The following is a 26249-nucleotide window of genomic DNA, read 5'->3' on the forward strand; positions in this document are numbered from 1 at the left end:
CCAGCAATTCTCCCGACTGTAGATATTTCACTATTTTCTCTTTCAACAGCGACTCCATTACTTTTCCCACCACCGAAGTGAGGCTAACCGGTCTGTAGTTACCAGCCTCTTCTCTGTTCCCACTCTTGTGAAGCGGGACCACCACCGCTCTTCTCCAATCACTCGGCACCACTCCCGTTTCCAGGGATTTATTGAACAGGTCACACAGCGGACCCGCCAGCACATCTCTGAGCTCCCTCAGTATCCTGGGATGAACCTCATCAAGCCCCATGGCTTTGTCCACTTTCAGTTTCTCCAGCAATTCCCATACATTTTCTACTGTAAATGGAGTTACATCTACTCTACTCCCCTCCAGTTTCTTGTTAAGTAGCAACGGTCCTTCACCAGGGTCCTCTTTAGTGAACACAGAACTGAAGTATTCGTTTAATATTTCTGCCATTTCTTCGTCTCTCTCCACACATTGATCCTTTCTGTCTTTCAATTTCATTATACTACTTTGAACTTTTCTCTTTTCACTAATGTATCTGAAAAATGTTTTGTCACCTTTCTTTATCTCCTTGGCAATCCTCTCTTCCGCTTGACATTTTGCCATCTTGATTAATTTCTTCGTCTCCCTCAGTTGTACCAGATATTCTTCTTTGTGCTCCTCCCTTTGGGATCTTTTATATTTCTTGAACGCTGTTCTTTTAGCCTTTATTTTGTCAGCCACCTCCTTTGAGAACCAGATAGGTTTCACTTTTCTTTTGCTTTTCTTAACTTTTCTAACATATAGATTTAGTTGCCTTGGTAATTGCTCCTTTTAGATTGGTCCACTGTTGATCCACATCTCTCTCGTTCTCCCAGCCTTTTAGTTCTTCCTCCAGGTACTTCCCCATTTCATCAAAGTCCGTGTTTTTGAACTGAAGAACTCGGGTTTTTGTGCTTCTTTTCCATATCTTTTTTGTGATATTAAACCATACCGTTTGGTGATCACTGGTGCTGAGGTGGGCGCCCACCTGGACATCAGAGACATTATCTCCATTAGTGAGCACTAAGTCGAGTATAGCTCCTTCTCTCGTGGGTTCCATAACCATTTGTTTGAACAAAGCTACTTGCAGGGCATCCACTATTTCTCTACTATTATTAGATTCTGCAGATGGGATTCTCCAGTCTACATCTGGCATATTAAAGTCTCCAACGACCACCACTTCTCCCTTCTTTCCTATCTTTTGGATGTCTTCAACCAGATCTCTGTCCAGCTCTTCCTTTTGGTTTGGAGGCCTGTAAACCACTCCAGTATAAATGGATGCCCCATCATCTTTTTTTAGGTCGGCCCATAGTGCTTCTTCATTGCCCCATCTTCCTTGCAGCTCAGATGTTTGGATATTGTTTCTGACATAAAGAGCCACACCTCCCCCTTTCCTAGCCACTCTGTCCTTCCTTAACAAGTTATAGCCTGGTATTGTTGTATCCCAATCATGAGATTCTGTGAACCATGTCTCTGTGATAGCAACAATGTCCAAGTCCGCCCTCCACCATTAGGGCCTGCAGATCTGGGATTTTATTGGCCAAACAGGTTAAGGTTACTGCTTTTCCTGGACTCCTTTTGAGCCTTTTGTTGAGTTTTGTTATTCACTTCACTCTTTCCCTTTGCAGTTGTGCCACTGATAACAGAGTCATCCATCTCAATGAGCTTTTTCCTTTGGTTACCGATCTGGAATTTCTGCATGCATTGTGTTTTTTCTCTCTTTTCAGGTAACACTTCAATCTTTTTCTCAAGAACTTCTTCAGTGTTTAATATAGAGAAGGCTTTTTGTACTTGTTGCACTTGATACAGTGTGTGTCTCCTCATCACACTAATTCTACCAGAGCCCACTGTAATCCTGGTTTTTATTGAGTTCCTTAATGTCCCGTGTGAGTGGGGGGGGTATACTTGTGGGCTGCCCAGCTGTCAAGAACAGGTGTCTGTGGGTCATGTCTTATCCTACCTGAGCCCACTGTATCTCTCTCTTTTCTTGACTCCTGGTTTTTCTGTGGTAATGGGGAATTTATTCTTGAGTAATGTAATGTGGGTGAAATTCTCTTTCTTGAAGGTAATTCAGCTTTAACTTCAGCCAGCTCCTTTTTCAAGGAAGAGAGTTCTGCACAAATGGGGCAAGCTCTAAGTTTCCAGATGCTTTCCCTCAGAATAAAGGCTCCACAATAGTTACATTGGATAGTCCTCATTTTGGTAAATGTTTTGACTGTTAACACCTAAGGAAATACCAATTTACTAATTTATCTTGTTGCCAATTTGAAGTTAGGCAGACTACATTAGAAAAACAAACCTAGGGGTGGGTGGGCAGAGGGGTAGGGTAGGAGGGAGTTAAACAGTTTAAACTTATTGACTGGGTACATGTAACATAGGGACATGCTAGAGAGATAAAGTTCCTGGATGGAATAAATGACAGTTTTATGAAGCAATTGGTTCAGGTATAAACGAGAGAGGGAGCAATTTTAGATCTAATTCTCAGTGGAGCACAGGATTTGGTGAATGAGGTAACGGTGGAGGGCTGCTTGGCAACAGTGATCATAATATGATCAAATTTGATTTAATGACTGGAAGAGGAACAGTGTGCAAATCCATGGCTCTAGTGCTAAACTTTCAAAAGGGAAACTTTGATAAAATGAGAAAAATAGTTAGAAAAAACTGAAAGGAGAAGCTACAAAGGTAAAAAGTGTGCAAGAGGCTTGGACATTGTTTAAAAATACCATCCTAGAAGCATAGTCCATATATATTACACACATTAAGGCAAGACGATTAAGCATGGTTAAAACGATTAGCAGCATGGTTAAAAGGTGAGGTGAAAGAAGGATCCAACAGATGAAAATAGGATAAAGCAAAAGTGTTGGCAAGTTAAATGTAAGACATTGATAAGACAGGCTAAGGAAGAATTTGAAAAGAAGTTGACCATAGAGGCAAAAACTCACAGTAAAAACTTTAAAAAAATATAGCTGAAGCAGAATGCCTGCGAGGGAGTCAGTTGGACTGTTAGATGATCGAGGGGTTAAATGGGCACTTAGAGAAGATAAGGCCATCGCGGAAAGATTAAACGATTTCTTTGTTTCAGTGTTTCCTGGAGATGATGTTGGGGAGATACCTATTCCGGAGAAGGCTTTCATGGGTAATGATTTAGATGGACTGAACCAAATCATCGTAAACCTAGAAGATGTGGTAGGCCTGACTGACAAACTGAAGAGTAGTAAATCACCTGGACTGGATGGTATACACCCCAGGGTTCTGAAGAAACTAAAAAATGAAATTTCAGATCTATTAGTAAAAATTTGTAACATTTCAATAAAATCATCCATTGTACCTGAAAACTGGAGAGTGGGCTAATTTAACCCCAATATTTAAAAAGCACTCCAGAGTGATCTGGGAAACTACAGACCAGTGCCAGGAAAAACTAGTGGAAAATGTTCTAAAGATCAAAATCACAGAACATATAGAAAGACATAGTTTAATGGAACAAAGTCAGCATGGCTTTACCCAAGGCAAGTCTTGCCTCACAAATATGCTTCACTTTTTTTAAAGGGGTTTATAAACATGTAGATAAAGGTGAATTGGTAGATGTAGTATATTTGGATTTTCAGAAGGCATCTGACAAAGTTCCTCATGAGAGGCTTCTAGGAAAAGTAAAAAGTCATGGGATACGTGACGATGTCCTTTCGTGGATTACAAACTGGTTAGAAGACAGGAAACAGAGAGTAGGATTAAATGGACAATTCTCTCAGTGGAGGGAGCTGGGCAGTGGAGTGCCTTAGGGATCTGTACTGTGATCCGTGCTTTTCAATATATTTATGAATGATCTGGAAAGAAATAAGACGAGTGAGGTAATCAAATTTTCAGATGATACAAAATTATTCAGAGCAGTCACTTGCGGATTGTGATAAATTGCAGGAGGACCTTGTGAGACTGGAAAACTGGGCATCCAAATGACAGATGAAATTTAGTGTAGATAAGTGCAAGGTGATGCATATGGGAAAAATAACCTATGCTATAGCTACATGATGTTAGGTTCCATATTAGGAGCTACCACCCAGGAAAGAGATCTAGTCGTCATAATGGATAATACATTGAAATTGTCAGCTCAGTTTGCTGCGGCAGTCAAAAAAGTAAACAGAATGTTAGAATTATTAGGAAGGGAATGGTGAATAAAACGGAAAATGTCATAATGCCTCTGTATCGCTCCATGGTGAGACCACACCTTGAACACTGTGTACAATTCTGGTCGCCGCATCTCCAAAAATATATAGTTACGATGGAGAAGGTACAGAGAAGGGCGACCAAAATGATAAAGGGGATGGAACAGCTCCCCTATGAGGAAAGACTAAAGAGGTTAGGACTGTTCAGCTTGGAGAAGAGATGGCTGAGGGGGGATATGATAGAGGTGTTTAAAATCATGAGAGGTCTAGAACGGGTAAATGTGAATTGGTTATTACTCTTTCAGATAATAAAAGGACTAGGGGGCGTCCATGAAGTTAGCATGTAGCACATTTAAAACTAATCGGAGAAAATTCTTTTTCACTCGGCACACAATTAAACTCTGGAATTTGCTGCCAGGGGATGTGGTTAGTGCAGTTAGTGTAGTTGGACTTAAAAAAGGATTGGATAAGTTCTTGGAGGAGAAGACCATTACCTGCTATTTATGAAGATGACTTAGAAAATAGCCACTGCTATTACTAGCATCAGTAGCATGGGATAGACTTACTTTTTGGGTACTTGCCAGGTTCTTATGGCCTGGATTGGCCACTGTTGGAAACAGGATGCTGGGCTTAATGGACCCTTAGTCTGACCCAGTACGGCATGTTCTTATGCTTTTGTACAAATCAAACAAAATTCAGCAGCCTGCTTGATAGAGAGTCCCATAGAGGGCTTATATTTCACCAGTGTTAGCAAATCTCCATTGGTTGCCCATCTCACAGAGGGCTAAATTCAAATTAATAATGATGGCTTATAAAGCCCAGCAAGAGGCCAGTCCAAAATATCTACGCGACTTATCGTTTCACTATATCCCAGGGAGAGCATTCCGAATAGAATCTCTAATAGTGCCATGTTTAAAAACATGGATGTTACATAACCGAAAAAGGACATCTTTCTGCTCTTGGTCCAGCTCTTTGGAAAAGCCTTCCTGGATATTTAAAAAAAGGAGACAGAAGGGTCTGAAAATCCTACTATTTCAAGAGGCTTTTCAAATCTGATTGGTTTTAGATGTCAGCTTCCTTTCTTTAAAAACAAAAGGTGTACTGCAGAGAATCATTATATAATACCTGGTTTTTTTTCCCTTAGATTTTAAGTTTTGTTTTTATGAACTTGTGTTTAATTTTTTAATGTTTTTATAATAAATTGTGTTCATAATTGCTATGTACTCCGTATTGGACAGCATTGCCGAGAGATCGCAGAATACACGTATCAGAAACAAATAAATACAAATCAAAGTCTAATAACGTTGAAATGCCCCAGAAAGGGCTCGCGAAGACCCAGTTGCTGTATTGCTGGAAACCGCAAGCACGCTCAAAATCAGCCTGACAATGCACAAAGCAAGAAGGGGGTGGAGGGTGACTAGCCCTCAGGGAAAAGGAAGGATTAATGGGATAAGTTATTATAGTAAAGTGATCCGCAGCTACCGAGGGGGCCAGTGTCACACTGGAAATGACTATCACTGGGTTAAGCAGGAAATAGAGTGGGGAAAATGAGATGAAAGGAAAATTCAGTAATTGTTTCGTAGATTAAAAACCATGAGCTAATCAAATCCTAAACAAATGTACTGAACTCAATCGCTTAATGACATCCTCAATGGATATCAAAGCTGCAGGCTGGCCTAGCGGAAACCTTTCAGCCCATTGTTTTTAAACCACAGACCACTGCACATATGAAAATTAAACATCTAGAAATACAGTACACCTTTTTGCCCGCTGAGGTCAGAGGGGAAGCATGTAGGAAAATATGGCATTACAGTTATAATTAGGTTTGAGGTTTTTTTTCAATTTATATTTAAAGTTAAGAGAGCTAGAGGACGCAGCATATTTGGCTGACATGGAAGATTGATTTAAGGAGGCCGAATACGGGTTTCTCCGATGCCCCCAAACCTTTCAGCAACAGCTCTTTTAGTTATGAACGTGACACTAAACCCCAAGAGAATCGCCATCACTACTGGGGGAGATTTATTCTGCACAAGGCAAGAACACAAGAATGTCGAATCGAGGCCAGTCCTGATTCGTTAAAGTAAGGGGCCGTATCATCTAAAAATTGGTTTTCAGAGGTCCTTGGGACCATTTTGTTTTTTACATTTTATTTTGTAACTAGTGTGCCAAAACATGCTACTCCTGGGGGAATTCTGCACAAAACATTTTAAAATTCTGCATGCTTTATATTGGGTCAAAACAACACAATACACATGACAGTCTTTAAGTAATTAATTTAAAATGAAATACAGTAGATACGGTAGATATAGTATACTTGGATTTTCAGAAGGCGTTTGACAAAGTTCCTCATGAGAGGCTTCTAGGAAAAGTAAAAAGTCATGGGATAGGTGGCGATGTCCTTTCGTGGATTGCAAACTGGCTAAAAGACAGGAAACAGAGAGTAGGATTAAATGGGCAATTTTCTCAGTGGAAGGGAGTGGACAGTGGAGTGCCTCAGGGATCTGTATTGGGACCCTTACTGTTCAATATATTTATAAATGATCTGGAAAGAAATACGACGAGTGAGATAATCAAATTTGCAGATGACACAAAATTGTTCAGAGTAGTTAAATCACAAGCAGATTGTGATAAATTGCAGGAAGACCTTGTGAGACTGGAAAATTGGGCATCCAAATGGCAGATGAAATTTAATGTGGATAAGTGCAAGGTGATGCATATAGGGAAAAATAACCCATGCTATAATTACACGATGTTGGGTTCCATATTAGGTGCTACAACCCAAGAAAGAGATCTAGGTGTCATAGTGGATAACACATTGAAATCGTCGGTTCAGTGTGCTGCGGCAGTCAAAAAAGCAAACAGAATGTTGGGAATTATTAGAAAAGGAATGATGAATAAAACGGAAAATGTCATAATGCCTCTGTATCGCTCCATGGTGAGACCGCACCTTGAAAACTGTGTACAATTCTGGTCGCCGCATCTCAAAAAAGATATAATTGCGATGGAGAAGGTACAGAGAAGGGCTACCAAACTGATAAGGGGAATGGAACAACTCCCCTAAGAGAGAAAGACTAAAGAGGTTAGGACTTTTCAGCTTGGAGAAGAGACGACTGAGGGGGGATATGATAGAGGTGTTTAAAATCATGAGAGGTCTAGAACGGGTAGATGTGAATCGGTTATTTACTCTTTCGGATAGTAGAAAGACTAGGGGACACTCCATGAAGTTAGCATGGGGCACATTTAAAACTAATCGGAGAAAGTTCTTTTTTACTCAACGCACAATTAAACTCTGGAATTTGTTGCCAGAGAATGTGGTTCGTGCAGTTGGTATAGCTGTGTTTAAAAAAGGATTGGATAAGTTCTTGGAGGAGAAGTCCATTACCTGCTATTAAGTTCGCTTAGAGAATAGCCACTGCCATTAGCAATGGTTACATGGAATAGACTTAGTTTTTGGGTACTTGCCAGGTTCTTATGGCCTGGATTGGCCACTGTTGGAAACAGGATGCTGGGCTTGATGGACCCTTGGTCTGACCCAGTATGGCATGTTCTTATGTTCTTATGTTCTTAAGTGATTACTTAACGATGCAGAGTTTTAAATATTTTGAGCACTGTAAGAGTGTCTCTTTCACCCCCTCTCCTTTCTCCCCTGGCCAGTCTCCATTCACTTTGCCCTCTCAGGCCCCAACTCCTCTATCTGCCACTCTCTCTCTCCTCCCCACCTAGGCTAAATCCCTTCCACTCTACCTCCACTCCCAGAGTTTGACCTCTCTCTCTGTACTGCCCCTCACACACAGGCTCCCTTTCTCGCACACACACCTCCCCTCATACAGGCTCCCTCTCTCTCATGCACACACACCCTCAGAGACTTTCCCTCTCTCTTGCGTGCACATACACACACAGGCTACCTCTATGTCTCTCTCACACATCCCTGTACGCTGGCTCGCTCTTTCGCTCACCCCCTCCTACACATAGACTCCCTCTCTCTCACACCCACATACACATCCTCACACAGGCTCCCTCTCTCACAAACAAGCTCCCTCACATACCCACAATCCTTTTTTCACAAGCATCAGCTCCCAATCGCTCATACAATCTTTTTTCACACACTCCTTCACAATCTCCTCATATAGGCTCCTTCTCTCTGGCACACACACTCTCTCTCTCTTTCTCTGTCACCGGGGCGGTCTCCACTCGCAGAATGCCAGGGCCTGCCAAATTCTGCACAGAATCTGCACAGCTGCGCAGGAGGGGAATTCTGCGCAAATTAGCGCAGAAATTCCCCAGGACTAACGTGCCCTGCTAAACTGGACAACAGCTCCTTCAGCCATTTGCCACCAAAAAATGGTAACAAGCTTTTGGAAGGAGAAAAAAAAAAAAAGTAATAACTTATAAAGGAAGCAATTTGGAAAGGAGAGAGAAGAAAAGGAATGGAAGCAGGAAGGGAGTGAGAGGAGGAGAAACAGAATGGCAAGTCCGCTGGCTGAAGACTTGCCAAATGCCACTGGACATTGCTAAGGACTTTGCCAGCTCCCAAGGTACATTACACAATCAGCTAGGGAATAGATTGACGGTACTGGCAAAATGTAGTCAGCAGGGTCTGAAAATACTGTGAATATTACAAGACATAAAATACCAAAATAAAGGAACTTGCAATCTCAGCACATATAGTACTTCCATAGCAAAACTTTTTATGTAGTGCTTGGGGGTTATGCTGACGCCAGTTGATGCAGGGTGGCAGGTAATTTGTGTTAAGAACGGCATGTTGTCTTGGCATCTCCATTTCTGAGCAGCATAGCACTCTGAGAACGTTAAATAAGACGCAGTGAGGAGTTCTGCATTAAGAATGTTTTGGAGATTATAGTGTTTAATGATTGTTCAACTATACTGCAGAATCAATGGTATTTGATTGACTACTGCCCCTGAAGAAACCCAGGGTTGGGTGAAACAAGGGATCCTTGTTTGGGTTTGTTCTTGGAGCCTGATGGTACATTGGATTGAGGAATGGAAGATCGATTTATAATATACTGAGGATAATTTGTGGGGCAGTTTAATGGCATCAGGGACATTGATTTTCCAATCCATTTCAGATTACCCCCTATGTTAGTATTTTGTGCACTAAGGTTAAGACAGTTTGTTATACTGATTTTATGAGTATGCATGATTAACAAGTATGTTTGCAAGTATGGATGTATGTGGTTTTCTTGGGATTCAGTAACATGTTTCATAGAAAAAGTCACGTAATACACACATTGTACCTGCATTGTTTTTATATGTTATATGCCATATGTTATTTTTTGTAATATGTATTAAAGTTTGTATAAAAAGCATTGTATAAAAGTTTTTGCTATAGAATTACTATATGTTGTAAGATTGTAAATCCCCTTATATATTTGTCTATCAAGGGAATTAATTTTCACCTTCTGTAATATTAAAAGACAGCCATGCCAGAAAGTGCAGTATCTGACTGGAAGCTTTAGCGCCTCCAAATCTTTCATTTCTTACATCATCTTTTAAAAACAGAAAGGCAACAAACACATCCATGCAGGAGAAACAGCTGTACATGGAGTAGAAACTCTGAAATATATATAAAGTTATTTGTATATTCTTCAATCGTCATCTTAGCTGTGGGGTATATTTCTGAGTTCCGTTCGTTCACGTTGCAGAGCAGCAGGCGTTGGAAAGGGCTTCGCAGATAGCTTATCCGATGCTGACACCTAGTGGTTATTTCACCCCAGCTCAGGACGTCCTCTATCCATGTTATACTTTATGCAAACAGGTGGAAGATGCAATAAAGCTGCACAACACAAACACTGATCTAGTTAAAAATAAAAAAAGGCTCACACAGGTGCTGTACATACAGGGGGTTGCATTCTACAAAAATCATTCACAAAACTATTGTTCACATAAAGTGCAAATACTTAAACTACAAAGGCAACCCCAAAGCAGCCCAGAGACAGCATGACAACAATATTCAGCATATCATATCAAACACACACATATAAATATAAGTGCAAATGTTTAAATATACAATAAAATCCTACTAAACTCGAGCAAAAACAAAAACCTAAAACAAAAGTAAAAATCACAGTGGCAAAAGAGCACAGCCAGGGCCCGGTGACAGGGCTGAAGGAAACAGCCCCACCCTCAAAGCATCAGCCTGAGCTGCTGCACGTGCCTAAGATGGCTGCTGTCCCTGCACTGAGGGAAATGGGATCAGCACTGAAATCACGCTGAGCAGGGCGTATGGAAGCCCCTCGAGGCTTGGGCAATGCTGCAGACCCTGAAAAGGAGCTGCCTTCCCCACCGGGTAAGCATTGGGAGCAAATCCCAGCTCTAGAAAGCCGCGCGGTGGCTTCACCACATGCTACACACAAAGATGGCCGCGGCATCGTGGGGAGAGAAAAACGGCCCAAAAAACATGAAAAAAAGTGGCGAAATTAGTCAAAAACACGGCAATTCTGATGGGCAGGGGTCCTGGATCGTAACTGATCAAAAAATAATTTTTTTTTAAAAGCCAAAGCAGCCCGGCATAAGAGAGGGACTGGACCACCAGAGATCACCTACCCTGCTTCTTATCTGCCTGGAACCCCATGAGGTTACCAGCCCCAGCTCCTTTAACCTGCCTCCAGAGAGGATGACCCCGCAGGATCTAAAAACCCCTTGGGAGGATAGAGAAAACGTCTCTCAGCAGAACTGTCTTTTTTTTTTAATCTTGCTTGATTCAGAACTTATAGCTAGTTTAATTTTAGTTAAATTTAAGGGATAGCCTAACCCCAGAAACAGGGCAAACCTGCAGGGTTTGCACCACCTCCATCTGCTGGAGACAGAGAAATACTGAAGGGATGCAGGAGGCACACCAGGTTAAGTGAGGGTGCCTTTCAAGTTTTTCTCTGTCTCCACCTGCTGGAAGGGAGGCCTAACCCATGATTTGGACTGATCCGGGTACGTACAGGGAACTAGTCCTTGGTGAACACTATACAGCATGTTGGGCAGAAGAGCTAACCTAAGAACGCACTGCTACTAATACAGTGCTATTATCAGCTAGAAGGCAGCAACCTAAAGACAGAGCGAGCAGTCCATGATACACAGAGGTGGATTTAGGATTTTGCTGCCTCTATCCCCCAACCTCGTGTAAGGGTCTTTTTACAGGGTAGCAGAGGGCTATTTCTCTGCTGAATGAGATTCAGCAGAGCTGGAAGTCAGCAAACCTTAGCCAGCCTGCTGTCCTTAAATATTTGCCACCCTAGGCACAGGCATAATGGGTGCCTATTCACAACCTCCTTCTTAGATGCAGTGTGCATGACCGCTTCTCAGGCGAGAACGCAGAAAACGAACAATGCGACCTAAGAAAAGGCAGCAGAATAACTCACGTCTCGCTCTCTTGCAGTCCACCTGAATGATGCCAATGGTGATCCCATGCAGCTCCCTCTCATAGTCTGTCACCTGGAGGGGTGGAAAAGGCACCAGAGAAACAGTGGGCTTGCAGCTCCAAGATATCGGACACCTTCATAGCAGTGCTAACTAACCTTAAATCAGCACAAGATGATAAAACTAGCTCTGCCTTTCCTGCTTCTAGAACATCTGAAAAAGGGGCCCTATGTGGTCTCAGTGTTTTCATGCTCATACAGAGGACAATTTTACAAAAAGTGTTTTACCGATGTACATCGGCTGTCTGCAAATTTCCCTCAATGTGGCGAAACGTTTGTGTGTTCTTCTGCAACATGCACGATCTTATCCATATTGAGAGGGGGCCTTCCCGGGAATGGAAATAACACACACAAATGGCTTTTTCAACTCAATGCATGCTATTTTCCATGAATAAAAGTCCCCATAGAAAAAGCGGCAGAAATGTCTGCAGGCTCGTTTCAGAGTGGAAGAAGATGATGTGCTTTCACTTTACAAACTGGTACAAAGTACCCCGCAGACAAAGATTGCCGCCATGACCTCTGGATAGTTCTGCTGCTACTTCAGTAAAAGGCAGCACAATCCGCCCGGAGAGCAACAACCTCCAGGGCCATCGCAGCTGCTGCAAATCTGTACCACCTGAAGCCCTCTGTGGTTTGGTAGCCATGGGCTTACAGCTAACAGAAGCAGGGCACCACGAACAGGATAGGAACATAAGAACATACGAACATAACTAATGCTATTTAAGAGTGATAGTCACAGCCCGAGAACTAAAAAGCATGGCTAGGTTAATTAATCAAGAATCTTAATCTGCCGTGAATCATTAAACCTGTAGAGAAAACCACTCCGACAGATTTAATCCAGATTATTGATTCCTCGAATTTTCTACCTTTTGTGTAATAATACCTGAAAGAAACACATAGCTAAGGTGAGGTTGCTTCTCTGTCTCAACTTATTTAGAAAGTAAGCTTTGAGAAAGGGAATGCCCTTCCTTACTGTGTTACCTATTAACCGCAGCACTGTATAAGGGTTGCCAACTCATGTAAATGTGTTTCTACGGACAGTCTGCCAGAATTTTACTGACAACTTAACTCTTTCTATGGATTACTGTTGCCATTTTGTGCACAACTGGATTTACTAAGCTGCGATTCCTCCCTTTACGTGCCAAGACATAGTCCCGAACTTCCATCTAAGGATACAGCACCTGCATTGGGAGAGAAGCCATTAACTTTCCCTATTTTTCCCACTCAAACTCCACACTTCCAACAGACCAATGAGAGAAACCTACAAGGGAGCACTACAAGCCCCGCCATCTAAAGCCACACGACTCATCTCTACCAGGGACCGAGCTTTTTCTACAGCAGGTCCAGCCATCTGGAACAACCTCCCCGCAGAACTCAGAATGGAACCGTGCCTACCAACATTAAAAAAAAAACTCAAAACTTGGCTCTTCTTACAAGCCTTCCCTGATCCATCAAACTTTCACTCGATAACTACTCAGCTTATGAATATGGAACTTCGCCCCTCCAATATTCACCTCATTTACTAGTTTGCTACCCTAATAAGTTAACTAGCTCTAGACCAGGCTCGGACATTTCACAATGTATTTAATTTAATACCCTCCTAAGGCTTCTCTTTTTCCAGCTGAATCAGCTTCCAAGTTCAAGGTCCTTGTTATTATGTAACTTTTTGCTTCTCTGCTTTTGTCTCAGCTAATTATAAAAAGTTGTTCCTTATGTTACGTTATGTTATACTGATCTACCCCTGTTCGATGTAAACCGACCTGATATGGTATTCAATCTTGAAGGTCGGTATAGAAAAATGTTAAATAAATAATAAATAAATAAGTACTGCAGCCTTGTAGAACCAGAGCCCACGGTACCAGAGATGGGCTTCAGCGCGCGTGACATTTTTACTGACGTGAAATTGTGAGAGACATGGGTTTTTATTTCTGACTTTCAATGACGGTGCTGACTTTTGGTAACCCTGCTTCTGTATTGACATAGCCTATGCACATCCTTTAGTGCACTTTTTTTTTTTTTTACAAGATCGTTAATATGATGTCATAAAAATCAAATGGCAATAAATAGAAAGAATCCATCAATATTCCACGGTCACTCAGTGCTGTTTTACCTGACATCAGAAAATGATTTTTCACAGTAAGAGAGGAGGATGCATGGAACAGCCTCCCAGGGTTGATGGCAGAGACAAAATCAGTAATGGAATTCAATAAAATACAAGAGTCACAGAGGATCCCCAGATGAAAGTAAGGAGGAGGAAAGCCAGCAGTCAACTGGGGTCCATAGCATTGCAGCAGGACTAAAACTGGGCAAATCAGATGGGCTTTACAGTGCTTATCTGCCATCATATTCTGAGGCGTTTACTGCAATTGCATTCAATGTCAAATTTCCTTACGTGATACACTTTTTCAGGATCAGGCGATTTCTGGAAGACCACTCCCTTCTCCTGCAGCAACCTCAGGACATCCTTAAACACTCGGTGAACCTGCCTAGAAGTAGAACAGGTGCCAGAATCTTCCTGCAAAGACCCCTCCCAAGAAAAAAAAAAAAAGGGAAAAGAGGGGAGACAGAAGTTATGCGCATGCAATATTATTCCAACTGAAATTTGCACCCCTCCCCCCGTGCGGGTAATAAAATCAGACCATTGCCAAGACTAAAATATCACACCTGCAATGAACTGACCAAGCTTCTGGTCCAGTGGCACAGGATATTGGCCTCGTTTCAAGAGGCTGCTTGCTACATTCAAGCTGTGATCATTGACTTACCATGGGGCTGCAATCTAGACATCGGGGTGATGCTTTTCCTATCAGAATTTCTGATCTCTTTTAGATTTTGTAATCCACATTAAGAATGCAGAACAGACCAGGAGGACTTGGTCCCTGTGGGAGAGCTAGAGTAATACCACCTGTAAGTTGCAATGTATCCCTCACCCGCTTCTCATGAAGACTACAGCTCATTCCATGTCCCTAAGGCCAAGGAGTATGGAAAGGGGCCCACAGGGTCTTTAAACAAAACTCCTGCAAAATCTCATGCATCAGCCAGCATGATAAAAAGGACACACACCTCTCCAACCCTACTGGGCTATAGATATATATATATATCTAGATATCTAAAGGGATTACTCTGCTAACATGTCCAAAGGACTCAAACCAAGGCTTAATTTGAGGGGGGGAAACAGGGAAGAACGCAGTTCTAGCACTTTTCAGGCTGAAGAGGCAGAGCCGCAGGAGTGCTCTGCTTTAGCCCCTCCTCTCCAGGCAGCCTACACGGGAGAGGGGTTGAGCCTGAAGCACACAAAGAAGAAAACAGTCACTCTGCCCTCTAATCCAGCCCCTCCTCTCTTGCTCCTCCTCCCCCTCCCCCCCATCTCCTCCTGTATTGCAGGGAATAAAAGGAGAAGGGGGCGGTATTGAAGCAGATGCTGCAGAGCAAAGAACAGACACCAAAAATGGTTTGAATTAGCACAGGTTTGGAAGTTGTGAGCAGCAGTGCCATTCATCCAAACCAGAGTTGAAGCCTTAACGATTGGCATTACTGCTCACAACTTTCAAACTTGTGTTAATTAATCCTCTTTGTGTGTCTGTTACCAAGGGCTTCATTTCCGGCAGAACAACCCAGGCCGGGTTTCTACCGGCTTTTTTCAGGGGCCTGAGAAAGTGGAGCAGAGCTGGCAGTGTATATCAGTTCTGGCTCACCCGAGGGAACAGAACAGACCCAGTAGTTGCATGGATCACTTATGGACCCCCAGTCCTTAGGGTAAGCAGCGCTGCTTCCTCCAAGACAAGAGCAGTCACATGGCTTTGATTCGGGGATGTGTACGTGTGTTGTGCATGTGAGAGAGCGCGTTCAAACCTGGTCCTGCTCCTCCCCGTCTCACTCCCTCCACAGTTGTACTTTCCTTTTTGTCTGCAAATTAAGCTCAGAGTCAAACTAACACAGCCTTTCCTTTTCAGTGAAAGCATGAAGCTGGGACTCGAGTAGCTGGTGTGCTGACACTTGACCACAGTCATGTACCATCTGTAGAAATGCATTACCACAGCTGTTCTAAACAAGCGTAAATGGTCTACCAGTCATTTTACCATGTGCTGACCTTCTTCGTCATATGTTGAGATATTACCAGAGTTATTTAATGTACGGTAATGAGAAATTACTACTTACCTGATCATTTCCTTTTCTTTCGGAGAGCCAGATGAATCCAGAACAAGTGGGTTATGCACTCCTTCCAGCAGATGGAGACAGAGCAAACTGATGTCACAGTATAAATATACCCCTGCAGTGACCTCAGCCTGCCAGTATTTTCTCTTCAAAAGCAACTGTGGACAGACTCGCAAAAAACTTGATTAAAAACAGAAAACCATATAAATATTCAGCCAACAGGCAATACCGAGCTCAGATAAGAACATAAGAACACTAGTCTAGGGACTGGAGTAACCCTTACCAGTGATCCCTGTAACATGTAGGCACATAGGAGAAGCAACATGCACCCATATGGCAGCCAAGGGAGGGAAGCTGGATTCATCTGATTGTCCTAAAGAAAAGGAAATTATCATGTAAGTAGTAATTTCTCATTTCTTAGCGCCCAGTCAGAAGAATCCAGAACAAGTGGGATGTACCCAAACTACTTCCAAAAAGAGCGGGAGGCTGCCCGCGGTCCAGTCAAAACCGTCCATGCAAAGGCCACGTCCCCCTAGGCCTGAACATCCAGGCGATAATAATATGTTGACAGTAGACAAAAAACTAACTTCTGCCCATGACACTGCCTGAGCCCGAGTGGAGTGAGCTTGAACCGAGCATCCACGTAAACATCCGTGACTACCTCCTTAATCCAGCAAGCTATTGTAACCCGTGAGCTGGTTCTCCCTGTCTAGTACCGCTGTGAAGGATAAACAGGCGATCCGATTCCGCAAAGGATCAGCAACCTCCAAATACCTGACAATGTGTCTCTTGACATCCAAGGGGTCCAACAGTCGATATTGCTCCACGTCTCTCTCTTCATCCAGAGATAGCAGGGAGATGGTCTGATTCAAGTGAAAGTAAGTGACCAGCTTCAGTAGAAAGGAAAGAATAGTATACAGCTGTACAGCCCCTGTAGTCACCTGAAGCAATGGCTCCTGGCAAGACAAGCCCTGCAGATCAGAAACCCTGCAAGCGAAACAAAATTGCCACCAGGAACACAGTTTTCAAGGTCAGCAACCATAATGAGATAGTACACAGTGGACTAAATGTAGGCCCTGCCAAAAAATCCAAGACCAAATTAAGGCTCCATAGGGGTACTGGAAACAGCAAAGGAGGACAAAGATGTTTTACTCCTTTCCGAAAACGGGCCACATCAGGATAAGCCGACAAGTATCCACCATTTACCTAACACCTGAAACAGGCGAGGGCCGCTACTTGTACCTTTAAGGAATTAAGAGCCAAGCCTTTATTCAAGCAATCCTGCAAAAATTCCAAAATGAGTGGAATTTTGACCAAGGAAGGAAGAGCACCTCGATCCTCACACCAGGACTCAAACACTCGCCAAACACGCACATAGGCCAAGGAAGTGGAGAACTTGCAATCTCTTAGAAAGGTGGAAATCAGTGCCGCAGAATATCCACGCTTCAGCAAGCGAGCTCTTTCAAGGGCCATATCGTAAGAAAAAAATTAAGTCAAATCTTAGTGAAGGACAGGTCCCCTGCTACAACAAGTTCCTGTGCATTGAAAGTGGAAGAGGCAAATCCACCAGAAGCCTCAGCAGATCTAAATACCACGGTCGCCTGGGCCAATCTGGAGTGACCAGAAGTACCAGCCCCCTGAAGCATTCAATTCTTCAATCAATCTGCCCAACATGGGCCCTTTGAGGAAAGGCATACAGCAACTTGTCAACTGGCCACTCCTGCACTAAGGCATCAATCCCCAATGACTTCGGATCTCATCTGCGGCTGAAGAATCGTGGAACCTTTGTGTTGCACAGACTTGCCAAAAGGTCCGGGAACGGGAGACCCCAGCGATCCCAAATCAGTTGAAATGCTTCGTTTGACAACACCATCTCTCCTGGATCCCTGCTGAGAAAGTCTACTCTTACATTGTCATTGGCTGCAATGTGCGAGGCTGAGATCATCTGGAGATGCACTTCGGCCCATTCCATAAGTTGATCTATTTCCAGCGACACCTGTTGGCCCTTGGTACCTCCTTGCCGAAAGCCATGGTTGTGGCATTGTCTGACTTTATGTGGTTCGATCGATCTTGCAGTCTGCCTCCAAACTTTAAATATGCCAACCAGACGGCCCTCTTCTGTACTCCAGCGCCCTTGCACCATCAGCTCCTGACAGTGAGCATGTACTAGCTAGTCCGGTGGGAATAGAGAGACACCCGTCCATAGATAAGCTGCCTGCAGCCACCACTGCAGTTGGGAGGAGACCTCCATCGGCAGGTGGAGCCAAATTGATTGGTCCTGAGACTGCAGATTCCATAGAGACATCAGGGAGTGCTGAAGAGGACGCATATGTGCCCTCTCACACGGTACCACTTCCAGGGCCACTGCCAAAAGCCAAGGACCTGCACGCAAGCCTGTACAATCGGGCACAGAGTTGACAATAGGCGGATTTGGGCTAGCAACTTCTGAATCAAAGCCTCTGGCAGAAACACCTTGCTGCATTTCGAATCAAACTCCCAGGTATTCCAGCGACTGAGTAGGCCGAAGGCTACTCTTGGCTAGGTTCACCACCCAGCCGAGTTTTCGCAACAGGGAATTTACCTTGCGAGTCACCAGGCTGATCTCTTCCGGTGACTTGGCACGAATTAGCCAGTTGTCCAAATATGAGTGTACTAGTATTCCATCCTCTCAACTGCACCACAACTACCACCACCATTATCTTGGAAAAGGTTCTGGAAGTGGTGGCCAGACCAAAGGGCAGCACCTGAAACTGAAAGTGACATCCCAAAACTGTGAATTGCAGGAAGCACTGATGTTCCAGTTGGATGGGATTGTGAAGATACGCCTTGGACAGATCCAGAGGGGTCAGAAATTCCCCTAACTGCACTGCTATGATCACAGGGGCAATGCTTTCATGGAAAATTGCTTCACTTACAGACGATTGAAGCCCTCGAGGTCCAGGATGGGATGAAAGAAGCCCTCTTTCTTTGGCATAACAAAATAAATGGAATATCGCCCCATATTTTATTGAGATGTGGGCACTGGGACCACAGCCCTCAGCCTGAGGAGCCTTGCCAGTGTATCCTCCACCGCCTACTTCTTCTGCAGGGAAACGTCATGAACACATCCCATAGAATACTGTGAAATTCCAGCGCATGTACTGTTTCTATAACCTCCAGGACCCACTGATCCGATGTGATCTCGACCCACCTCTAATGAGAATATGAGAGAGAGAGAGACAGACAGACAGACACAACCCTCTATCTCCTTTCCTGGGGGAGGTTGGCAAACCTTCATAGGGAGGGTCCACTACCTGAGCCTGTGCCTCTTCTGGGCTGCTGGTAACAAAAGGACTGAGACCTACCGAAGGGCAGAGTCCTCTGAAAGGAAGCTCTGCTATAGCGACAAAAGCACCTGGAACCTCTAGCACGACCTCTCATGACAATGGAGTGCTGTACCAGTCTCTTATCTTCCGGCAAACAAGGAACTGGAGAGTCACCCCAATTACTGACCACTTCTCCAACTTGCTTCCAAACGTGAGTGAGCCGTTAAATGGCAACTTGGGTGAGATTAGCCTTGGAGGTCGCATGGCCAAACAATTTCTCAACCATAACTGATGCCTGGCCACTACAGTTGAAGCCACCCCTCTGGCCAAAGTGTGAACCAAGTCACAGCTCACATCAGCCACAAAGGCAGCAGCAAGTTCCATAACTGATATGGAATGTACCCTAGAGCCATCAACCTCCTGGGAGAGAAGCAAACAAGAGTGAGCCACCAAGGAACAACAAGAAGCTATCTGCAAGGTAGTTGCCACAGCTTCAAATGCCTGCTCAAGGATAGTCTCAATCTTTCTTTTATGAGCATCCTCCTTTGACAGGAAAAGTGGTCCACTTAGAGACTGCACACACAAGTGCATTTACCTTTAGAAAACAAAAGTGCTCTCTTATCACTGGATCCAGATGGTAAAGGCCTTCCAAAATCCAACCCCCTTTGAAATTAGTCTCGAGGGCACCCCACCCAAGATCAATCAATTCTTGAATGGCTTCCATCATGGGAAGAAAACAAGAGGCTTTGCACAAAGAAACCAAAATAGGATCTCTCTTTGGCTCAGAAGTGGAATCCACCCCAGGAACGCCAAGCATAGTCAAGGTCTGGGAAATCAAGGCTGGCAGTTCATCTTTATGAAAGAACCATAACATGGATCTATATGGTTCCAATCTGAGGGGGAATTTCCCCATCCTCAAAAGAGGCAGGATTGGCGTCATCATCCGTGTCGTCCAGATCTCCAGCCAAAATAGCCACTGTCGTTAGAGGATTAGTCCGGTGTGTAACAGAAGGCAAGGTTCCCAACTGAGCCTCTGCCCTAGGAGCCTGGGACGGAGCCAAGGACTGCGCCTGAAGAAAGGACTGTAACCCCATGAAAAACTCTACCCATGAAACTCTACCTGGGGAGTACTCACTGTGCTAACTTCCCCTGCTGAGGAACCAGTTAGGGGAGATCCAAAATTTGGTGTCTCACCTGAGGCATTTTTATACAGACCCACATACAGCTGGGAACAACCAGGCATAGTGAAATCGGAGGAAGATAATTCACCCTGAGCCTCCAAACAGCACTGGCACAATGCAACGGGCACTCCTGGCTGAAATGCCCAAATATGACAAGCAGTACAAAGTGAAAGGCGCTTAGACTTCTTAGGCAAAGGCGCATTATGGCAGACAACACGCTGAGCCATAAAACACAGCTAGACACACATCTCCGGCCACCGCTCAGCGTGTTGTCGGCCATAATGCTCTCATCTAGGAACCCAAAAAGATATGCATTCAATAATTATGCATGTACACCTAGGCGCTCACTCAGGTGGCCAACAGGAAGGCGCACAAAAAAAATAGTGCACATCTAACATTATGCGCTTAACATAAGCACGCAGCCACTAGGTGGCGCTTAACATGGGCGCTCAGAGGATAAGGCTTTACTGTGCGCCCAAAAACTGGATGCACAGTGAGATGCACACACCGAACCAACAAGCCTGTAGAGGGCAACCTAATAAAGTGCACGAAAAGCTGTTGCGGCCTCCCACACAGAGCGCATCAAAAGCCTCGCAGTGGGGCCTAGCCTAGATAGGCTGCTCAACCTGCCAGGCTGCCCATGTCCCTCAACCTCCCACAGAGCGGGGCAAATGTCGAACCACGGGAAGGAGGAGGAAGCCCTGCAAGTAAAACCTCCCGCTAAGTCTCTGTAATTTCCTTTTTTTTTTTTTAAACTTACCAGAGCTCAGCCTTACCTGGCTGAGCACAGAGATGATCTCCGGCTGCAGGGGGGAGAGGGCATTTGCCGTCACCGCAGTGCTCGGCTTCCAGCACCCACTGCCTTTCAGCTGCTCAAGCAACTAAACCCATATCGGAAAACCAGCTACTGGGCCAAAGGACACCCTATGAAGGACCACAGAAACCACCTCAGGAAATCTCAACTTCCTTAATTCTCCTTTTTAAAAATGAAGCAATCCCCTGTGGGGAAATGCACATCACCATCTGCTGGAGACTGAGAATGCTGGCGGATTGAGGTCATTGCAGGAGTATATGTACTGTTTCATCGCCATCTGCTGGTAGGAGTGCATAACCCACTTGGTTCTGACTTCATCTACTAGATGCTAAGAATCAGGTCAATGTACACACTTGCGGGATCCCATTGCTGGTAATGTAGGTATCACATGGTTTGTTCTGCATTACATTTTGAGTAATTACTCTAGTGGTAGTTAAGGGTTTTATTTAAGCAAACTGTGCAGAGAGAACACATGAATTCTACTTTCCGAAGGGAAGCCGCGGACTGTGACACCCCCCCCCCCCCCCAGCCAAGGACTGTCACTACAATGGCCAGACTAGGTGAGTGTGGGGAGGGGGAAGGGAAAAACTCTGGGTGGTTATTACAGTAAAAATAGCTCATGGTCATAGCCTAGTAAACGCCATTTCCAACTGAGCTGAAGGAAACTGCCAAGTTGAGGAAAAAAACAAATTACAAGAGATCCAAATAGTTTCCTTTGTTTCTCCTATCCTAGTAGAAAGGTTTTGCTTTGCTCTGGGAAACAGTTTCCTGACTGGGAGTGGAGTTTTTGCTGCTGTTCTGTAGTTGCCCGAGTCCCACAGGCATGCCAAGGCAATCTGTCCAAAAGGAGACTACGAATCTGTCACAGTCACCGTCTTGTGGCTGGCTGGGAAGCCCGTGCACAATATGCACAACATTACTGTAGCCTGGCTCTGTTTTTGAGTTTTGTTAGGTCTTTCAAAGCAAGGTCCATCCCCCACCCCTTTCTTCCCTATGGCTGCTCAGGCCTAGATTCTGCAAAAAGGATCTGAAAACGCTGACCCACCCTTTCATTTCAGAGTCCACAGCAATCTTACCTACATTTACATGTAGTTTTACACAGAAAGCCATGTTCAGTATAAAACATTTCAAGGAAAATAAATCTGGATATCTACCAGAGGTACCGGTTTTCCAGTTAAGGTACAAGAAGAAAACATTTCTATGGTAAGTCAGTGGTCGCCCTTAAGAAGAAGGATCCCCAATTCAAATTCTGGATATTCTTCCGTCCTCCCTCCCCCAGAGGACGTACACAGTGGAGAAAAGCAAACAGGTCAACTGCGCTCTGGAAGATTTCAGGAAGCCTCTCCTGCTCTTCTGACAATGTTACAGATGAAAAGGATGAATAGGACTGTATTTTATCCATCGTTTGCCGGAGGTCCTGATGAAAGTGCCGCATGTGTGAGATTATTACTTCCATCTGTTCTCTTTCTTGTAGTCTTGTCAGAGCCCAGCAGGGTTAAGAGGACATGCTGGTCTGTTAGACAGCTCTGCTCCATCACATCAAAAGGCGGCAACACCACTTCAAATGCATAAGCAATTGTACAGCTTGAAGGAGGAGACGAGGACACGTAAGCTGAAAAGTTCTTTTCTCCCAGGTGCTGCGCACATGGCTGCCCTCCAGCCGTCCAGGGCTGGGCTGATCAGGAAGGAGAGTGCCCGCAAATCCCAGATGGGGAGTCCGTGTGCTGCTGAGCCTGGAGGAGATTCTCATCTCCCAACATTTCTTTTCTCGCTGTGCACGCGCCCACCGCCACACTATTTATTTTATTTATAAAATGGGTTAAATCGCTTTCCAGGTTTTACAATAAAATCTTTCAACGTTATCAACTAAAAATTAAAACAATAAAATCAAATGAACATAAAAACTCTGTGAACCTCTTTGGTGACTGCAAAGGGCAGGGCTGTAAAGTTCCAGCTGATGAAGGGGTATGCATGCCTGTGTATCATAAGAACATGCTATACTGGGTCAGAGCAAGGGTCCATCAAGCCCAGCATCCTGTCTCCAACAGTGGCCAATCCAGGCCATAAGAACCTGGCAAGTACCCAAACACTAGATAAATCACAAGCTACTATTGCTTATTAATTACCGTCATAGCAGTTTAAGGATTTTTCCTCTAGGAACTTATCCAAACCTTTTTTTAAACCCAGTTGCACTAACTGCCATAATCTCATCCCCTGGCAATGAATTCCAGAGCTTAACTATGCGCTGAGTGAAAAAGAATTATCTTTATAGGATTACTCAGAACTGGTCCAAAAAAAAAAAAAAAAAAGTCTGATTACTTTCACGTAACCTAACCTGACACCTCCTATTACTCTGAATTGTTTTTCTAACTGGCATGAGTTCTTTTGAAGGTGCTGAAAATGGAAGAGCACAATGCAGTCAGAGACCAAGCAGAGCTGAATGCAACTGCAAGTGTTCCCCCCCCCCCACACACCCTGTTCCACTGGGGCAGAAGTATTTTAAGGCATGACAGTTCACTCTGTCTGCCCATTTTAAGCTTGGGTCTCTTATGAAACCTATCACACTTCTCCAGTAGGAAGCGGGATAAGGGCTTGGCTGCTGAATGGTACCCAGAACAAGTTAATTAGTTTCAAGAACACTCAACAGAAGCAAAGCAGCTAAACCCACCTGGTCCGAGCACAGTGGCTGGCTGGCCATGGACATGAATGGCTCCATGCTTTCCAGTTCTCGCCAGTAGAAGTTTTCCACTCTGTCCTCCACGAGGAAGCTTTGAACTTTTTCGCTCAGCTGACGAACCAAGCTTGGAAACGTTAGACTATTCCGATCGCTGTAGTAAAATTGGAAAAAAAAAAAAAAAAAAAAGGTTACCCTTACAAGGAGGAGGACAGAAATGTACCCTCCCTCTTTTTTTTTTTTTTAATTTGTTTAATCTTTTGCGGTTCAGAAGTGTTTAAGACCAGGGAAGCCCTGGCAGGGCTGTCAAGCCTTCTCATTTTAAAATGAATGGGTCAAGTTGGTCAGAGCAGCAGTTCAAGTTTGCTGAACAAATTTCAGAGGGCATGGAACTGCGCCACTACAGGTCCATAGCGCTCAAGCTCCAAACCTCCCCCCCCCTCCGAACAAATATCACAAACAGCTGGCCCTCGTTTCTTCCTTTCCCCCTTCTACATTCCTCCATTCTTGTTCCATGCAATAAGTGAACAGCTTGTTCCATGCAATAAGCGAACAGCTTACAGACCTCAGAATCGCTGACTAACTACAGCGCTATCCGATTGCTGTCGATGAAATGAGATGGAGCATTTTGTAAACAGATGGCAACCTCTGCTTCAGAGGCCGCCTCGCATCGTGGCGACCTGTCAGGCACATTGCGCGAGCGTACTGCCTGACTTAAAGGGAAGGATCTCTATTAAGAATGAATATGCAAACAAAAGATCGTGTTATGCGATATAAGATACCAGACTGCTGGTACTTGACTCCTGAACGGTTACCATAAACTTTATCCAACAGAGCCAGATAGGTGTCGGTGTAAATGTGGGGAAGTAGGAACATTTGTCCTTAAACATATTTTAGGATCTTTCAAAAAGGCAAAAGAAAATTTCCTTCACCACACCGATCACTATATTCCAAAAACGTTTGCCCTGTTGAAAGATCCTAAAATATTTTTGTTAGGGCTTCCGATATTTAAGGCCCCCTGTAAATTTGAAGTTATTTATACCTCAAATCATTCTAGCCACTCGGTGCGAGGTAGCTGCGTGGTGGAAGAGGGCCTCTTGTATGCCAAAGACTCAAGATAATGTATCGCCATTAGAAATGATAACAGTGTGAAGTTTCATAAAGTTTGGAAACCCCATCAAGATCTGACTGGAGGCTTAAATATGGGGATCTCTATTTCAAAATTTGATTGTACCTTGTCTAGATTTTTCTATCTGGTATGCGGAGGGCGGGAGATTTAAAGAGAAATATTTAACATTCTTGAAAAGTCGGAGCAAATTGTTACGTGGTGGTATTCAGTCTCATAATGTTTGTCACATTTCATTTAATTTGAATAACATTTGAATTAACAAAATAAGAGATCATGTTGCGTGATTTAAAAGGAAGCGCCTTTATTGAAATGTATATGCCAACAAAAAGACTATAAAAAAGATAACTGCAATATAAGATAGAGGGGGAGAAATTTTATTTATTTATTTATTTAAAATCTTTTCTATGCCGTCGTTAAGCGGGTGCCATCACAACGGTTCACAATAAGGCACAAAAACTATGCTGCATAAAGTGTCTGGAATTCTAACTCTTAAAACAGGTGCCATCAAAAATACTGTAACATGATATCATAATAAGTACTATTTGGTGAGTGTTATAAGTTATGTCCAGTTTTTCTAACTCTGCTAAAAGTTTGGTGTTACTTAACTTTAGTTCTTTGAAGTTTAAGATAGAGGTGGAGATTAGAATATAGGAGAGGAGACACACTTTAAGAAGGAAGGAGTGTGTTTGTGTGGGCGTTTGCTTGACCGCATCTAACAACTAAATTGTGTACTTCTTACTGTTTTAGTCAGATTGTCCCATAGGCAACAACTTGTTCTGACATTCATCCCAAATATTTATTAAAAGGGAATTTTTTGTTGCCATACAATGGTTGATACACCATCTAAGGACCTGTATTTGGTAATCTGTAAGAAACAATACTGGCATAGTTTTTATTATAAGTCATTTTGTCTCACTAAAGATTGTATAGTGCTGTTCATGTATAGAAAAAGCAGCTGGAGAGTCAAGAAATCTGCATGGTTATGCTGAACTGTTGTAAAATGAACCGCGGCAGCCAGAGGCAAACCCCTAAGTGCCAACTCTGGCCGCTGCTCAGTGACACAGAGGCTTCTCTCGCTCCTTGGTATGCAAATTATAGATTCCACCCGGAAAGAAAGTCTCGACTGTTACTTCTCATGAAAGGCATCTTTACCTCGCCCCCAGAATGTCAGCTTCACAAGTACTTCCTTCCTTTATTTCTTGGGATTCCTCCTTTAAGCGCTGGGATACTTGGAAAGGTTGATCATAGATGCTGCTATAAATGTAGGGCAGCTCCAGCATCCTGGAAATCTGGACTTCACACACAGGATCATCCACTTTATCTGCAAGGATATGAGAAAAGAGGTTAGAAGGTTCCCTGACGAGAGCCGGGACTCAGTCTGCATGTGAGCATTTACAGGAATA

The 26249-nt window shown here is 43.8% G+C and overlaps 1 protein-coding gene across 16 annotated transcripts in view; it reads right to left on the reverse strand.

Annotated features, from left to right (window-relative positions):
• Positions 1 to 26249, reverse strand: part of STN1 (STN1 subunit of CST complex) — a 72190-nt gene that overhangs the window by 6064 nt on the left and 39877 nt on the right. For 12 of the 16 annotated variants that reach the window (XM_029610327.1, XM_029610318.1, XM_029610321.1 and 9 more), the window contains 4 exons: positions 25999 to 26167; positions 23712 to 23871; positions 13984 to 14106; positions 11535 to 11607 (listed from right to left, as the gene is read on the reverse strand). In XM_029610327.1, coding sequence (XP_029466187.1) covers positions 11535 to 11607; positions 13984 to 14106; positions 23712 to 23871; positions 25999 to 26167 — 525 coding nt within the window. Of the gene's footprint in view, positions 1 to 9518; positions 9980 to 11534; positions 11608 to 13983; positions 14107 to 23711; positions 23872 to 25998; positions 26168 to 26249 lie in introns of those variants that run through there. The other 4 variants (XM_029610325.1, XM_029610323.1, XM_029610324.1 and 1 more) reach the window with 4 other exon arrangements.

The sequence above is a fragment of the Rhinatrema bivittatum genome, chromosome 7 (genome assembly GCF_901001135.1).
Source record: "Rhinatrema bivittatum chromosome 7, aRhiBiv1.1, whole genome shotgun sequence".
NCBI lineage: Eukaryota > Metazoa > Chordata > Amphibia > Gymnophiona > Rhinatrematidae > Rhinatrema > Rhinatrema bivittatum.